Below are 15,725 nucleotides of genomic sequence, written 5' to 3' on the forward strand. Positions count from 1 at the left end.
ATTTGTAAAAATTTCTTAAAACATGCTTTAACTTTGTTGTTATGGGGTATTTTGTGTGGATCAATGACAAAACTTTAATGTAATCCATTTTAAATTCAGGCTGCATCAAAAAAGTGACAAGTCAAGGGGTGTGAATACTTTCTGAAGGCAATACAAAATGTATGTTCTCGCTCCTCCACGAGCCTCGACATCATGTATATATGTATATATATATATATATATATATATATATATATATATATATATATATATATATATATATATATATATATATATGTGTATATATATATATGTATATGTATATATATATATATATATATATATATATATATATATATATATATGTATATGTATATATATGTATATATATATATATATATATATATATATATATATATATATATATGTATATATATATGTATATGTATATATATATATATATATATATATATATATGTATATGTATATATATATATATATATATATATATATATATATATATATATATATATATATATATATATATATATATATATATATATATATATATATATATATATATATATATATATATATATATATATATATATATATATATATATATATATATATATATATATATATATATATATGTATATGTATATATATATATATATATATGTATATGTATATATATATATATATATATATATATATATATATATATATATGTATATGTATATATATGTATATGTATATATATATATATATATATATATATATATATATATATATATATATATAAATATATACAGGAGCAAAGTACTTCTTGAAGCTTGACGATGAGTCAGACATTATATTAATCTGTAAAACTTGATACAGAGAGCTAATGACGTCTTCCATTTCAGGCCCCAGCGAGCCGGTACTGTTTCCACCCTGGGTGTGCGCTGCCGCTCGCCACGTCGCCACAGGGTGAATCCCCCTTACCTGTGGCTAATATTTTAAACCACCCGTTAGCCACTGTGGCTAATCCATGTTTTAGTGGTTTTTATCTTGCCAAAACGAAGTTTTTGCAAGATATGTTAGTCAGCTTGTATGTTTTTTTTATCTTGCCAAAACGAAGTTTTTGCAAGATATGTTAGTCACCTTGTATGTTTTTTGTTTGTTTGTTTGTTTGTTTGTTTGTCTGTAATCATGTATAAAAAATTCTGCAGAGCACAGTTATCATTGGAAATTTTTGTAACTTCACATATCAGAGGCCTATAGAGGTCCCTTTCAGTGCACAAAATTTTGAAGGTCAAGGTCAAAGGTCAAGGTCACTTTGTCGCAAATCAGGGGAGTCGACGAAACCCTTATTTTTTGAGTAATTTTGATCGGATCATCTTTAAACTTCATGGGAATATAGTTCATGGTCTGGCGCTCAGCTGATTAATTTTTGGTGGCGATTGGCCTTGACCTTCATGGTTAGCGCCTAAGGTCAAACATATTTGACCCCAAGGTCAAATTTTCAAGTTTTAGGAACCATATCGTGTAGTACCTCAAATTGAACACCTCGATGAGTGCTTTCTAGATATGTCAAGGTGAGACATTATGACGTCATTTGGTGACGTTATGAGGCAAAAGCATATTTTTCATGGTTACTCTGTAGAACGATTCTCATCGGAATCTCTCGTAGGCAGATATTCCTCAAGGAGTTGCTCCTGGTGGATAGCAGCTCTGTTCACCTCAGTGTGACCTTAAATAAGTCACACATGGTCACCTTTTGGCAAGATACGGGTTTTTTTTTTTTAACAGTTTTAGACGAATTTTGGATGATTTTAGCACAGAATTCAACCCTCATTGAGACGGCCGCCATTTTGTATGTTTTGATTACGGGAATCACGCGTGATTTTGTACAAGCTTGTATATACTAACTTTAGTAGTTTTAAACTAGTTTCTAGTAAAAAAAAAATCGACTGAAATTACGCATGATTCCCATGATTCTCGTCTCAAAATTTTATTTTAATTTTTTTGAAAAAAAATGTTTTTTTTTCCGGAATGATTCGGCGCTACTCGGCGCTACATGCTTCGTTGAGTCAGTGGTTGCCAGGTGAGTTTTGACACAATCAGTAGTAGTACCTGTAGTAGGACGAGTTTGTTTGGATGAGAGAGTTTGATGGGTGACTTTGGTTGGTTGGATGAGTGAAGTTGATGGGTGAGAATAAAATATGTGGCTATTTCCTTTCTCCTGCGGCTAATCATTCTAAACCTGGATTAGCCACAGTGGCTAATTCCTTTTGAAAGCCAGAGCACACCCAGCCACCAATTTCCGTTTAGACTTACCTTAAGCCATGACATTTTCAGGTGGAAATTCACCTTTTTTTTCCAGAACTGCAAAGGTGCAGTTGGCATCACAGATGAAATCTCATCTATGGCTCGACTGAAGAGGAACATCACTGACCCCTCGGTGAGCTGGTGAAAAGAGTTTTCAATGCAAACAAATGCTACCGGTACATCATGACCAGTGTCACTTTCTTCGGTATTACATATGGCAAACAAGGAAGACAGTCTAACCTACAGAAGGTCCAGGATCTTATGGCTATTCTAAAACCCATGAACAAGACTTAGCTTCAACATTTCATCCACCTCATGACATGTTTACAAAATGTAATCAAGAATTTCAGTGCAAAATCTGCTGCTCACAGAGACCTTCTCAAAAAGGATTCTGTATTAATGTGGGAGCCACACCATCAAACTGTCTTTGATCTTCTGAAGAATGAAGTGTCATTAATATCTCTTCTCGACTATCAGTCAGAATAATCTTTCGACCTCGAGTGTGATGCCAGTCTTTGTGGTCTCAGTGGCATTGCTTTGGGTCCACGGTAACCAGTTAAGGCCAGTGACAAATGCAAGCAAAACACTAATGGACACTGAACAAGGCTACGCTTGCATTGAACATGAGCTATTGGCTATTGTATTCGGCATTGAACGACTTCATACCTACCTGTACGGACGCAGGTTTCGATGGGTGCAGCGCAAGTTTAGCGTGCTCACCAATCATAAATCATTGTTTATAGTCATTGATAAACCATTGATTGCTGTGCTGTTGTGACTGCGATGAATGCTAGTCAAACTTCGAGGATACAGCTTCATAATTGAATTCCACCCATGGGTGGACAATCAGCTTGCCAATGGCCTCTCTCACCTTTCTAGCCCACTCAACACAACAATATACTTGGGTGTCAATTTCATCCATTTCTCCTCCGATAAGCTTCATCAGCTACAGCAAGAAACACTTCAATATTCGGAACTTGATCAACTTCGAGACATTATCACCAATGGATGGCTCAACCATATGAACGGCATCCCAGAGGCTCTTTGGAGGTGCTGACGTTTTTGAGACGAGCTGTCTGTTGAAAATGTTATCATTTTTAAAGGTGAAACAGTCCTTATACCGAAGAACATGTAACATGACATTTTATAGCCATTCCACTCAGGCCATTTTGGACATGAGAAAACCAAAATTCTGGCCAAGAATGGAGGGAGGCGGGAAAGGTGGGACTTGTACAGACACTTGGGTGGAGGTAACGAGATCTTTCGAAACACGTGCTCAACGCATTTTATCATCTTCGAGCATTACACCACATTTAGCAAACATGTACAATGAAATAACTATTCTAATCTATCTGCCATTTTAAGTTTTCACACCCGTTTGTCTCTTTGTCTGCTGTCTGACTTTGATTGTGAGCAGGATATCTCAACAAGTTATGGACGGATTGAGACAAAACTTGATGGTGGGTTGGGTGTGTAACATGGACGAATTGATTATGTTTTGGTGACGATCTGGATCCGGACACTAATTTTTTCTTAAGTTTTCTTCAGCATTGAGAGATAGGGCCAAAAACACTATTTAGCACGATATTTCAAAAAGTTATGTGTGGGTTATGACAACTACATATGTGGATGAGTTGGTTAAGCGATAAGAACAAGCCAGTTAGATTTTGGTTCATGTATGGATTCAGATCTGGCCTATCAGTGGGATACAAAATGTAAACTGTTCACCCTGGTGGAGGTAGGCACTCTACCCAATGCAGCTCTTGTTACCTCAGTCACCCAAGGTGGATGGAGGTCATGTTTTCACTCATGTCTGTTTGTTTGTTTGTCTCTCTGTGAACAGGATATCTCAAAAATTTGTGGACTGATTCACACTAAATTTGGTGGAGATGTTGGGTGTGTGAGAAGGCCAAAATGTTTCGATTTTGGTGAAGATCTGGATACGGATCAGAATACTAGAATTATAAAGTGATTGAGACCATTGAGACCGTAGATTGACGCCATTGAGAGATGGGGCTAAAACAATATACTGTCGGATCCTGCTGTTCGTGGATTGGATATTCACGGATCGCACGTATTTGAGGATCATAAAGTGTGACCTGCTTCTACATTTGCGCTTCGTGTATTCACAGGTTTTAAAAAAATATAATTTCTTTTATTGATTTATTTTTATGCACTTCAAGACTGGTCTCCTGTATCCACCTGGGAAATTTGAAATCAGCCAACATCACAGAATTACATTTTTAAAAGGTGCAAAAAATGGATCCCCTTTACTACAGCCCAATTAGCTTACTGTACTTCCAATCATCAGCAAGATCATGGAATCCATCATCACAGTTGACATAAAATCATTCCTTTTCTCCAACAACCTCATCTCAGATCATCAATTTGGATTCAGACCTCGTCACTCTACTTTGGACATGCTGCTTCTACTCTCCCAAAAGTGGTGGACCCCTCAATATCAGACATGTGATCAGGGCAATCTCTGTGGACATATCTCGAGCTTTTGATGCAGTCTGGCATCTTGCCTTGCTCTCCAAACTCTGCCTATGGAGTCCAAGGCCAATTCCACTCTTTGATCACTGACTTCCTCCCTTCTCATAGACAACGTATGGCTCTCAACGGAACCCCAAGGCAGTGTTCTAGGCCCCATATTATTCCTAATCTTCATCAGTGATCTCACTGACTCTCTGGAAAATCTTCTTATTTCTTTGCTGATGACTGCACTCTCTGTCGTGACATCTCTCATCCTTCTGAGACAGGCAGCAGCCTTTTCCCTCTTCTCAGACCTTGACAAAATCACAAACAAAATCACAAGTCAAACACAATTTTGATTTTGTATGCATATTGTCCACCCTTTGCGTTCTCCCTTACCCCTCTTCATAACCCGCGTCCCTTGTTTGTCCGTCTCCGTCTACTTTCTCCCTGCGTCCTGCTGTTGGCGTTTCTCCTTTCTCCTGCCATTCCCTTTGTTATGTTGAGTCCTGATTTGTTCTGTGTAATCGCTCTTCCACAAGTCGAGACCATGTTACAAATAATAGTAATAACTTTCACAAACCCTGACATTTGCAGCATTTCTCAGGAAGTCAGGGGAATCACAGCAAATAGCGGGTTCGACAGTGTAGCATGATATTTCAAAACGTTGTGGCCGAGTTATGACAAAGTTAGGTTGACGAGTTGATTAGGTGACAATAAAAAGGCGATTTGATTCTGGTTTTGGTCCGGATGTAGATCCAGCCCATCAGTAAGTTACAAAATGTAAACTGTTCAGCCTAGCAGAAGAGGTATGTGCTTTACCGAGTGCCGTTCTCGTTCCACATGTCATATCTGAACAAGCTTCTACTCCCAAACTGAATTAAACTTCAATATGCTTTGTTCTGAAATCAGAAACATTTTGGGGAGCTTAAAATGCACTTGGCAAAAGGAAATCAAAACGAAATTTCTAACCTTCGCATGCAGATGCTCATCAAGAAGGACATTTGCAGGCTTAAGGTCAAGGTGCAGCATTGGAGAGTGCTGTTGGTGTAATAAATTCATGCCCAGAGACACCTCGTACAATATACGCAGGCGGAGTGGCCAGCCTGTTTCAATCCTCTTATTTAATTCCTCCACGGAGCCATTTGGCATCCATTCCAGAACAAGGCCCGTAGTGAAACTGGTTTCTTTGTACAGGCCCAGAAGACGAATCACGTGCATGTTCTGTGCTTGCAACAAGTTACGTGCCTCTTCCTCACTGCAAGATAGCACAGATGGTGTAGATTATTTTGCATCAAGAAGAAAATCTTCTTTTTTTTTACGATTTCTACTAGTGCTTTGCACTTTGATTTTTAAACTATAGACCCTGCTGGGAAATACTTAGGCATAAGTTATTGTTTTGAGTATTCGTGTTTTAAACATATTGAAAACACTTTCGTGACAGTGTGCAAAATAATAACGTACAAACATAGGTATTTGTAAGGGGCCAACTATTTTTTTTTTTTTTACACACAAGTAAATACCACCCGTCGCTTAAAGAGAGGAGTGGGAGAAGGAGAGGGGTGGGAGAGAGAAAAGGAGGAGGGAGTGGTAGGGGATCGAGGAGGGAGGAATCAGGGAGCGAGGAGGAAGGATGGGGAAGTGAGGAGGGAGGGATGGGGGAGTGAGGAGGGAGGGAGGGATGGGGGATTGTGAGGAGGGAGGGATGGGGGAGCAAGGAGGGAGGGTGGGGGAGTGAGGAGGTGGAAGTGGAGAGTGAGGAGGGAGGGAGAATAGGGGGTGAGGAACGGGGGGGGGACAGCGATGCTTCACCACACATCACTATCTACTCCTGTAGGTAGGGGGTGCGAGAGAGGGGTGGGAGCGAAGGGGATGGGGGAGCAGGGAGGGGGAAGTGGGGTGGTGAAGGGGGTGTTCTTGATTTGTGTTTCATCATGGGATTTGAAGGAAAGGGGGGTTTTGACTTGCATTTGGAAGGTGACTTCAGAGGAACAGTGGAATGATCCCATCTGCAAGCATTAGTGCAGGATTGAACAAAATGGGGTACATTAAAACAGCACATTCAAACAAGATTACAAAACCACCTGTCACTTTCAAATAGCACATTCCAATTTAAAGAGATTATAATGTGGGCTTGCCAAAGAACGTGCGAACCAGACAAACAAACACCCCTCCAGACCTGTCACCAAGCCCAAACCTCAGTCCAAACACCAAAATCTGGCTCAAGCCAAGAGACCCTTGAGCCCATTGCACCCAAGCTGCAATGCTTATAAACACTCATAGAAGCCAGTGTTTCATGCCTTTATTTAATTTCAGCACATGTTTTACAACTGAAATGTGATGTCCCAGAATCTCTCAACCAGAGTCAAATCCCAAAATTCAAACCCAGCAGGATCCCCGACCACCAAAAAAGTGCCCATCTGCTCAACCCACACACTCCCCACGATACTCTGGGCTCAAAACACAACATACACACCACACTACACAGCATAACCACCTCCAAACCCCAACACAACCACCTGTGGGAACTTATCACAACCTCCCATTGTTTATCACTTCATGAAAGTTGGAAGAGGGGTGAGAAAGGGAGGAGAGAGAGGAAGGAGGGGTGGGGGAGTGAGGACAAACAGAGAGATGGATGGAAGGGATTGAGCGATGGGATGGAGGAAAGGGAGGGAGGGAAGGAAAGGGATGGATGGGATGGAAAGTGGATTCACAGCAAGTTCCACAGTTCATGAACACAGGATACTCCAATCTCAGAATGAACACAAGGTGTAAGGAATGAACGAATGAGTTCCCACCTGCTGTTCTGTCATCTGCCATTAAATTCCCTGCAGCATCTGTAATGAGCTTGGGTTTTGGAAACAACTCTCCCCTAATAACCTCCAAAGTACTGCATCCGGAGTGCATCTCCGAGCATCTCCAGGCGGTGCTCAGCATGATCGTTCCAAGGTGAAGGTTACATTTTAAACTTTGGTCAGATTTAATTAAGACAACGGAACTCACGTTTATACATTGCATCATTTACATTACCACCTGCTTACATTGTCTTGAATGTCAATTTGTAATTTCATTTTCAAAAATGACAACAGCTGTGATAAAAAGTTATTTACACTGCTGTCTCCTGTCTCACTATGGCTTACAAACATCAGTGCGGTCCATCCATCTATCCATCCCTTTCTTCCCTTCATTCCTTTACTTCTTCCATCCATACATCCCTTCCATGTGGCAGCCTTGGCACCGAACGACACTGCATGGTGCAACACAGGCAGGTGAGGCCTGAAATTTGTTTGTCATTCGATGTATTTTGATTGTGTTGTGCATAGTGACAGTGCGAGTACTTTTGGCTTTGGCTTGCCATATCCCATGGCTTGCAAATGAACATCTAAGTCCCTTATAGAGCACTCGCCAAGTGGCTTAAGCACTCAAGCAAGCACTCCAATCTCTCTATCGAGTGCAGCCTGTGGCTGCTGGTTGCATCATTGGTTGGGACGCAGCTTTGCCGCTGATGCAGTGTCCCCCTTACCAGTACACTGGTACTCATTTTGCCGACCTCGGAAGGATGACAGGCTGAGTCAACCTCCTGGTGTGTATTAATTCAGCGGCCACCGGGGCTTGAACTCAGGACCCTAGGATCCCAAGCCGCCACCCTAACCACTACGCCAACACCAGGCTAGCACTCCAATGAAATGGTTGAGAAGGAATGGCAGGCTTAGCAAGCAAGTAGCGATCGGTCATACTAAACACCACCCGGAGATGTCCGGAGTGTCAAACAATGTCCGAATTGGACAAATGAAGACTTTTTCGCAGTCGAAACTTCTGCCAAGCTCATTTCCGCAGTTTAAAGTTTGAAATTCGGCTCAGGTCAACATATTATCGTGCTTATTGCATGTGCAGAAATTAAATTAAGGCACCAGGCGTTTATAAGCATCGCGACATATCCAGCGATTCGGAGGTATGAAGATCAGGGATTCAATGATATGAGTGAGGAAAGTGAAAAAACATAATTTTGGCCACATTATTGTAAAGAAACCATTGGGGCCTGTTTCCAAGTCCAGGCATTGTTGAGCAGGCCAAAAAAAAATGGCGAATTAAGACAAGCGAGCACAGAGGGCTGACTCAGGGGTTGACCAAGGATGAAGCCTTGATAAAGAATAATTAAATAAGGCCGTTAATTGTCTTCAAAAGGGGTATTTTTATGAGCCCAAACACCCAATTTTCATTCCTGCGCTCCTTTGGAGTTCCCTTGGTGTGCATTGAAAGTTTCAAGCCATGAGGTTTCATGGAGGAGTCGCACACACTGACGGATGGACTGACTGACTGACACACGGACATTTATCGTTATGGAAGTATATAACGGGAGATACAATTTGAGAAAATTAAAAATGAGAAAAGGAACAGAAGAGTAGATGATACAACAGTGAATGGAGGGGAGAGCTTTTGGGAGAAGAATGGCAAGAAAAGGGAAACAGGTGTGGGAGGAGATGAGGATAAGAAAAGGGAAAGCAAGAGGTATATGTGGAAGGAAGGAGGGAGGGAAGGGAGAGGGAGCTAAATTAAATATATGACTGCTATCTTTCCTGCTTGCATCAGTCAGACCTATTTTTAATTTTTCGCCAAAAATAAATAAAAGGTTCTCTTGAAAGAGCCAAACATTCAGGCAGTCTCACAATTCAACCACGATCTTGGAGAGTAATGATCAAATCAAAAAGAATGTAAATACAGTACATCAAGCTATGCACAGCCTGAAAAAAAACAGATCCTGCTGCTCACTGCAGCCTCTGGTAGGACAGGTCATACTTCATACAGTAATGTAGGTATGAGAACATTACATTCTTGACCTTTCTCTTGCCAGTTCATTGCAGGTATTGCTATCAATGGAATCCTCTCCTCCCCCTACCAGGTGTGGCTGGAGCTCTCCAAAGTGGGATCTTGGGCCTAGTCATGTTCCTCATCAACATCTACCTTCCTCATCAAAAATGACCTCTGATGTTTGGGGAAACACACTCTTCCTTTTTGCAGAATACTCCACAGTGTTGTACAATACCAAATCCCTCTGCGAGGCAGATTGTGGCTGCGTCACTCTCTGCTGATGCAGAATTGATTAGATGCTGGCCTGATAAATGGGATGTCCTTCAATAATGGAAAGTCTCACTGTCTCGCCCTATCATTCTGAAAGGATCCTCAAGCTAACCCACGAGTCTATTTTGATGGCCCACAACCGAAAGGGGTACAGTTTCTGGAACTTCTAGGCCTCACCGTCAGCCATAACCTCTCCTGGGCCAACCACATAGCAAAGCTGTCCTCCAAAGCGAGCAGCAGACTGAGCCTCCTCCATCGATCCATGCCTTTCTTTTGATAATCAGTTCTACTCACAGCCGACAAGATCTTTGTCTGTAGCTAAATGGAGTACTGCTCACTCTTATGGACTGGCACCCCAGCATCACATCTGTCTTGCCTGGATTATGTGGAATCTCAAGGTCTCGACATTATTGGAGTCTCCCGTGATGAGGCTGAAGCACGAGGCCTGTTGCATTCATCTTGCAGGCAAGTCGGCGGTCTCTCTTTTGTGTTTTTTTTTTTAACTGCCTCTTCTCTGATATTTCTCTCACTGCTCTCTGTCCCCTCCAAGAAACCCAAGGATGCACACATTCTTTCAGTTGCCCCCCTCCTGATTAAAGTTCCAAAATCCAGGATGACTGAACACCTGAACTCTCTGAGTGCCTCAATCTCGATACAAAAAAAAACCTCCTTTGTTTGTCGCTTCTCCTTCTTTCCGGAGGCCGTTCTTTCCCACTCTTCCCTCCAGGACTTCAAGTAGACAGTGTCCATCCACCTTGTGTTATGCCCCATCCTGATCCACTTTCTTTATTAACCCTTCCTAAGCCGACTGATTACTTGCTCAGATTACTCTTACTTGCTGATTTCAGTGTTTCCACCACTCCCCTCGACTCCTGGAAGGTGCAAAGCAACACAGGCCTGTAAAAGACTGCGAGACCAAGGTAACAATTTTCATCACTTGGGCTGAAAGAATGACCATTTTAACACACCTGCTCAGGGCAGTGGTAAAGGCAGAAGGTGCTGGAGGAAGTACTTACCTTACGCATTCAAAGAAATGCTTTACAGCACAGGACATGTGCAACTTCTTGTGTAGACCCTTGTAGACATTGGAAAATCCACCACGCCCGACATATTGCCAATTCACAATGTCATTCTCGGTGAACTTTTCAATATTCACTTTTATGGGTGTTGCCATCTTGCAATGAACCAGTCAGTACCTACCTGGGAATACACACCAAAATAAACAACATATTGTACCCAGGACCACAAAAAAAACATGAATTCAAGGACTCTTCCAATTTCAAATATTAATCACATCATTCATGGAATTATCTCATCATTCACTCGCAACAGGTAGCATGGTGTGGGATCATACAAAACGATGAAAGACATTTGGTGAGTAGGATTTTGATAGAAGAGAAGGCCATTTGGCCCTTTATGCCTGTGCTTTATCCACGCCCTTTATTTTTGTCCTTTTTTGTCTTTTCACTTAAACTCATCACAGTTTTCACTGCGATAACATTGAGCCCATTTCTCACCATTAACTTCACCTTGACATCCACGCTTGTTTCTCATCTACAGGCAATAAATGTATCCAAGGTGCTGGCACACAACGGCCTACTCTTCGAGAACTACCATGAGATATTTTAACGTCCACAAAGTAAATGTACAGCGGACAGCCAATTTTACGTCCTCGATCGAAGGATAGCGTGCTCCGAGGTACAGCACACCTCTACCCCCCACCACTTCAACCCCCCCACCTCTACCCCCACCACAACCCTTTCCCTGCCAGTGCTGCATCAGAACAGCAGGTAATTTTGAGCCTGTTCAGAACCGAACTCAACTTGAAGCTCAATGGTGAACACTGAACATGCCGAACTATCCCGAACCCACCGAACTATCCCGAACCCACCGAACTATCCCGAACCCACCGAACTATCCCAAGCCATTGCATTTGGTTCCGGTCCCCGTCCATCAATGATGAGGGTTCGTTCTCACCACGCCGCTCGAAGGCCGTGGACAGTACCAGTACACTCCAGAGCTCCAAACCCGATGGTCCCTCCTGAAAAGTCCTGGTTTCTCGACCGAACTTCACTCGATTGCCGCTCGTGGCGGTTTCACGGAATAGAATCTCGTTTTCCTTCCACGTCTCTTCCTGATTCCGGGTTTTTTCCCAGACTCTGCAAAGGGGGCGTAGCCTCACACACACACACACACACGCACACGCACACGCACACGCACACGCACACGCACACACACTCAGCCCATCATGCCTGTGTGAACACCACACCAACCCAAGATAATTTTAATTAATGAAAGAAAGAAAAAAAAATTGTATTTTTTGTTGTAATTTTTTTGGTTCACGAGTCAGTAAGTGACCACGATATTCGTTATTGGTGTGTGTATGTCTGTCTGTCTGTCTGTCTGTCCCGAGCATAGCTCCGTGGGTTTTGATCCGATCCTGATAAAATTTTGGTGGGAGGTTTATATCATGATCTAGTTGTGTTTTCCTAAAAATGGGCATGGTGCGCCCATTATGGGCAGAGCCACACCCAAAAAACGTGTGTTTTTAGGGGGCAGCCAATTTCAAGTTACATCTTCTCCGAGGGGGTTTGTCGAATCTGACAGGGGTTTCGGTATTTGGTTAGCCCAATGGCACATGCATAGCCCCACGGAGCTCGATTTTTCATTTTCGTCTCAAGGCCAAGGTCACAAGGTCACAAACTTAGAAAATTGCGAATTTTGATGTAAAAATCAAACGACCACCCAAACTTTGAGAGCTAGGATGACAATATTTTTTATGCATAATCTTGAGGTCATTCTCCACCTTAGGTCTTGAAACCATTTTGCTCTATCTCGAACACCTTGCCCGTGGCGCCCCCTTCAAGTTTGTTTTTACACTGATTTCATCAAAGTATGGATAATCCGAGGAGTGCGAAATGCCATACAGCCTATATGACGTTATATTGTTCCTGGAATGTTCCAGAGGAAGTTTTGCACCAAAGGTCATAATCCTTGACCTTTGACCTTTGAAGTTCACAAAGGTCAAATTTTCAAAGTTGTGGGAATCGAACCGGGTTTTCGACCTTCGACGAACTAACTCCATTAAGCTATATCACGTATCCTGTTTCCTTATTTTAATGTCCACAACATTGTTTTGTGACCTTTAAAGGTTATGCAAAGGTCAAATTTTTTAAGTTGTTGAACGAAACTGGGTTTTCGACATTTTGCAGCTAATAACCCGTCACTCGTACCACATCATGTTGATCATTTTTATAACTTGGTCAAAAATTATCACATCGTCTCATCCTTGACTTCTGAAACAATCTACATCGTCAAATACCGCTCGTGAATCATCGTCGTCTTCAGACTTCTTTATTGTTATTATTATTATTTATTTTTTTCTTCCCCTCGAAGAGGAGGCATGAGCTTGGTTAAAAAAAACACACATCAACCAACCACACAACCCCCCTTAACAAGACCCCCACCAATAGCACTCCGTACACAATCACCCATCAATACTCCAACAACCTAAAAGTATTATCAACATCCCCATACCCCTCTATCTCCATAACTTCCAGGTACCTTTGTAATTCTAATTTAAACATATACTTTTTCTGCTGTCGCTACCTTTCCAGGGAGGCCATTCCATGCATTAACTGCTCTCTGAGTGAAAGTCCTCTGCGTTACTACCGTCTTAACTCTCCTTAACTACCGTCCGAATAACTTTCATCAAAAAAAAAAAAAAACACAATTCCATATCTCTTCATTTATTTCATAATTATTTCTTAAGACTGGTGCGTGAGATTTTGCTTCAATCACACATTTTCACATTTTTAAACGTAAATCCGCCTCCACATGCTCACGTGTCACCGAGGGAAAAGGCGGGAAAATTAAAAAAAAAAACTTTTAATGGTGTTTTATGCGAAGATTGGAATGAAGGAGGCCAAGCACGTCAACTGTGATTAGAAAAACTAAATATTGTTCAAGGGAATTCCGAGAGGAGACAAATATACCCTGAACCTTGAGAGTTTAGAGTAACCTACTTAACTCTTGAATATTTGGAATCCACAGGCATGGGTATTTACATACCTTTGAGCAATACCCAGGTCACCAACGACGCCGGTTCAAATCTGGTGAACTGTTATCTCAGGATTGCTTATGGCAAGGTGTCTCACCAGAGTCAATCCAGCATCATTGGTTACCTGGAAATTTTACAATCCATCCATTGGGACAATACTCTGTGCAGAGTGTTAGTGCTGCCTAAGCAGTCTTCTTGGCTATTGGACACAATCCTGGACGGGTCACCACTCCGACACAGTACACCAGAAAGCTGGTACTTATTTTGCCAATATCAAGATGACAGGCAGAGTCAACCCCACCTGGTATTAATTCAACGGCTGGTGAGATTTCAACTCATGATCCTCAGATCCCAAACCCACCACCCCAACCATTAAGCCAACACCAGACATGAACTTTACAATCTAGTTATTAAATGTGTACACTAATTGTCTCGAATAAATATAGTGGTCTTTAATTTGATGCATCAAATAAATGAGCAAGTTGATTAATTGCTTCTGGATTACAGTATTACAATGTTTCAAACTTTCACACTTGGAAATATATTGTTGTGGTTACCAAATTCGCAAACCACCATTCAGGTCCCTTAGGTGAGGTATCTCGGTAAGTACATGTGTAGTTAGGTCCAAACCCGTTGTCTAGTGGGAATACATGTCATTTATGCGTGCTGCGACTCTTCAGGATAGCCGTTTTTCTTTTACTATCTTTATTTTGGACCAACCGCCATGATTACCACCACAACCACAACATCAACCACCAACCACAACGCCGCTTCGCCACAACCGCCACGACCTTCCCGTCACACCTCGCAGCCGTAGCGTCGCCGCCGTTCTTGCCCCGCTGTGGGTGCCGGTGTTGGACTCGTGCAGAGCGCGCGTCGAACAGCGTGTACAGAGTCACGGATTTTGTGCTTCAAGGGCGGATCAGGGACGACGCGCGCCCACTTTTTGCCGTCCGGTCGGTGGGCGAGGGGCGAGTTGGCCCCGCCTCCGGGGCGATCGATATATGCAGGTTTGTGGATCAGGGGGCCTTCGCGCCCGCTTTTTCTCGGGCCGGTGGGGAGCGAGGTGGAAGGTCAAAGGGAGGGGGTCAAAGGCGAGGCTACGGGGGGATGGAAGGACCGTGTTCGTCAGTCAGGAGAGTCGAGAGTCGGAGAGTCCAAAGAAGAGTCGAGAGTCGGAGAGTCCAGAGGCGGAGAGTGGGAGGGTCGGAGGCAGGGGGTCGGGACTTCGCGGGCGGTGGAGCTGCTCGTCGTGTGCGTTGGAGTCGGAGCGGGGGGGACGGGCTGTGGAGGGGCGGCGACACCAGACGAGGGGGTGCTCGCGTCGTGCAGGGGGCTGCACCCGGGGGAGGCCGACAGCGCGACCTGGCCGAGGTGGAGACGCACACCAGGGATAATAAAGATCCTCTATACCCCGAGCATCAGCAACCCCCTCCTGTTTCCCCCCGCGCTGAGATGGTGCGACCAAGGGGGCCCCTTTCCCACCCCCTACCAGACGCTGTCCGCGAGGCCCGTAGAGTTGAGGCGCCATCGCCGCTCCGCGTCTCATCGCCGGACGGGTGGGCGCGGCCCGGTCTCACGCGGGGGCTGATTGGCTCGATCGCGGTGAGACCGAAAGGTCCACCCGTGACTGGTTCCCGGCGTTAGTCCGAGAGGGTCACGACTGGATTGTCCGTCCGGTGGGCGACGTGCCGCGATTCGAGTTACGTGGCCGTCAGCACGCCGGCGGGCGCGAATACCGCAACAATATATATATATATATATATATATATATATATATATATATATATATATATATATATATATATATATATAT

General features: G+C 43.0%; 1 protein-coding gene across 6 annotated transcripts in view; it reads right to left on the reverse strand.

Moving 5' to 3' along the window:
• LOC147023814 (receptor-interacting serine/threonine-protein kinase 4-like) overlaps positions 1 to 15,108 on the reverse strand; it is a 68,137-nt gene extending 53,029 nt beyond the window's left edge. The window contains exons 1-4 of one of the 6 annotated variants that reach the window (XM_085889636.1): positions 14,714 to 15,108; positions 11,760 to 12,008; positions 10,866 to 11,045; positions 5,740 to 6,025 (exon numbers count right to left, since the gene is read on the reverse strand). In XM_085889636.1, the coding sequence (XP_085745762.1) occupies positions 5,740 to 6,025; positions 10,866 to 11,023 (444 nt within the window). In that variant the 5' untranslated portion in view covers positions 11,024 to 11,045; positions 11,760 to 12,008; positions 14,714 to 15,108. Of the gene's footprint in view, positions 1 to 5,739; positions 6,026 to 10,865; positions 11,050 to 11,759; positions 12,009 to 14,713 lie in introns of those variants that run through there. The other 5 variants (XM_085889635.1, XM_085889634.1, XM_085889633.1 and 2 more) reach the window with 5 other exon arrangements.
• Positions 15,109 to 15,725: the final 617 nt, after the last annotated feature.

The sequence above is a fragment of the Eptatretus burgeri genome, chromosome 7, assembly GCF_056783735.1.
Source record: "Eptatretus burgeri isolate ZD-2024b chromosome 7, Ebu_testis_v1, whole genome shotgun sequence".
Classification (NCBI taxonomy): Eukaryota; Metazoa; Chordata; class Myxini; order Myxiniformes; family Myxinidae; genus Eptatretus; species Eptatretus burgeri.